The sequence below is a fragment of the Propithecus coquereli genome, unplaced genomic scaffold (genome assembly GCF_000956105.1).
Source record: "Propithecus coquereli isolate 6110/MARCELLA unplaced genomic scaffold, Pcoq_1.0 Scaffold135, whole genome shotgun sequence".
Lineage (NCBI taxonomy): Eukaryota > Metazoa > Chordata > Mammalia > Primates > Indriidae > Propithecus > Propithecus coquereli.
Genome location: NW_012137747.1, coordinates 766,691 through 769,007, shown reverse-complemented (window position 1 = coordinate 769,007; position 2,317 = coordinate 766,691). Strand labels below are relative to the sequence as shown.

The following is a 2,317-nucleotide window of genomic DNA, read 5'->3' as shown; positions in this document are numbered from 1 at the left end:
CACACGTACACACATGCGCTTCTTCCTTAATTTCAACAACTCCTATCACTTATATCCACTTTCACCCCGTGGCAAAACCTCAGTGGCTCTAACTCACCCCTGAAGCAGTGTGGCAGCTCAGGTCCCCATCTGTTGTTGGTCTGGCACTGCACAGTGTCCGACCCTCGCATGACAAAGCCGGGCTGACATCTAAACCTCACGATCTCATTGAGGGAAAATAAACTCCTATTTCCAGATACTCTAATTCCGTTTTCAACTTCTGGAACTGTGCATTTGTTAACAGAAATACACTGAGGAGGAGGGCTGCTCCAAAGACCAATTTGATTATTTTTGGTGGTGCAGTATATTGACTGTTCTCCCACGAGGTCAAACAGCTTTTCTCCACCTGGCCCAGTGTGACACTGGTAAGTTACCACTGCTCCATGGTGAAAAAATGTTCTATTGTTGCTATAGAAGTTGCCATTGGATATGGCTGGAGGTGGCTCACAGGATATACCTGAAAAAAGAGAGAGTGTGGTAAACAACAGCTTGTTATTTTTATAACCATGAATTATTTTACTATAAGTTTAAATCACAAATACACAGAGTGAAATAATTTCCTAAACTGTAATTAATTACAATGCTGTTATTTTCTTCTCATATTTGCTAATACTCAGATATATTTTTACATAGTTGAAATTTAAGTGTGCATGATACGGTTTCTGCTCATAATAAATATTTCATGTAAAATATCCCTGTGTTATTAGGGTTTACATATTTGTGATTTTAAGTGAAAAATTCATGTGACTTTATCATAGATTTTAAAATATTAGTATTTATTGCTGGGATACTTTTTTCTCTTGGTTATTAAATAATATCTTTGCAGGTTAAATAAATATCCTACTTCTGGCATTACTTATCAAGAAAAAGAGAGAAAGGAAATAAAAGATAATGAAAAATGAAATAATAATAGATTCAGGGGTAATAAAATGATATATGTATACTATGTTCTATCGTAAGATAATAATGTTGAAAATATTGGTATAAATAACTACATACACATACACACATATAACCAATTGACTCAATCAAATGATTATTGACCTACTGATATAGAAGTGGAAACATGTTTTGTGGAAGATAGCCCCCTAAAAAAGTTGCCAGACCTAGAAAATTTTTATAGTAAACTGATAATTCTTTAGGGATTTGAATTTTTTCATAGAACTTTAAATTCTTGGCAGGTAAAGGAAGCACCTTGCATAGTTTCTCATTCATTTCTTTGAATCTTTAAAAGTCTGTTATTTTCATTTTGGAAATATTTGGAAATTTATAAAACATGGAAAAACAAAAGGAAAAAAATGAAAATGGTCCAAAGATTACTATTCTTAACAATTTAACATATATCTTTTAAGATCCATGTGTGTGTACATGCATATGCGTGGATGGATATATTTTCTATAATATCATATTTGATGGCTGAATAACATCCAGGCATGTGGATGTATAGCTATACTATCTATTTCCACTTGGAGGAGGCATCTCAATCTTTGATTTCTCATGGTATACTTTGTTACCTTTCTTAAAAACTTATCATAGCCATTTTAGACAAACCTCATTTCTTCTACTAGCTATTTTCAAACATGCTGAACATTTAGGTTGTTTAGCATTTTTCACTATCATGAATATTGTTGCATTAGTATCTTTAGACCAAAATCATGGGAACATGATTTGGGAGTTGGGGAGATAAATTCTGGGAAATGGCATTGCAGGGTCAAAGTGTATTTGCTTTCTAGCTTTTGTATATATTGGTCATTAGCCTTCCAGAAGTTTGTGCCCACTTTTGGTGCCATAAACTCTTGTGTGTGATGCTAATTTCTTTACAACCTTAAGACTTTGCCAGATTGCAATTAGTCATACTTTCATGTTCTCAAAGTTGTGGAGGTTCATTTAAAAATATCACATGGGAAAGATGGAGGGTCAGCTGATCCATTATAATACAAATACAACTAAAAGCATGAGCCCGAAAGAATTTGAAGGAAGATTAGAACTCAAAATGGCCAGAGGCTTGGGGAAATTGCAAGGATTATGAGAGGATCTCCTTTCATCATTCAGAGGCAGAGTAGTAAGAACGGGAATAGCTCACTTCTTAGAACTGTAATGTGATAGTAAGAGTTGACAAAGACATATCTAATTTTGTTTAAGATCTTTAAAATGCATTCACTAAGGAGAATGATCTTTGGCCAGGCGCGGTGGCTCACGCCTGTAATCCTAGCTCTCTGGGAGGCCGAGGCAGGCGGATTGTTTGAGCTCAGGAGTTCAAAACCAGCTTGAGCAAGAG

At 35.1% G+C, this 2,317-nt stretch overlaps 1 protein-coding gene across 1 annotated transcript in view; it reads right to left on the bottom strand.

Moving 5' to 3' along the window:
- The window catches only part of CR1 (complement component (3b/4b) receptor 1 (Knops blood group)), a 111,120-nt gene that overhangs the window by 46,808 nt on the left and 61,995 nt on the right, over window positions 1-2,317 (bottom strand). Inside the window, exon 18 of the mRNA XM_012638797.1 lies at window positions 98-496. Coding sequence (XP_012494251.1) covers window positions 98-496 — 399 coding nt within the window. The remainder of the gene's footprint in view (window positions 1-97; window positions 497-2,317) is intronic.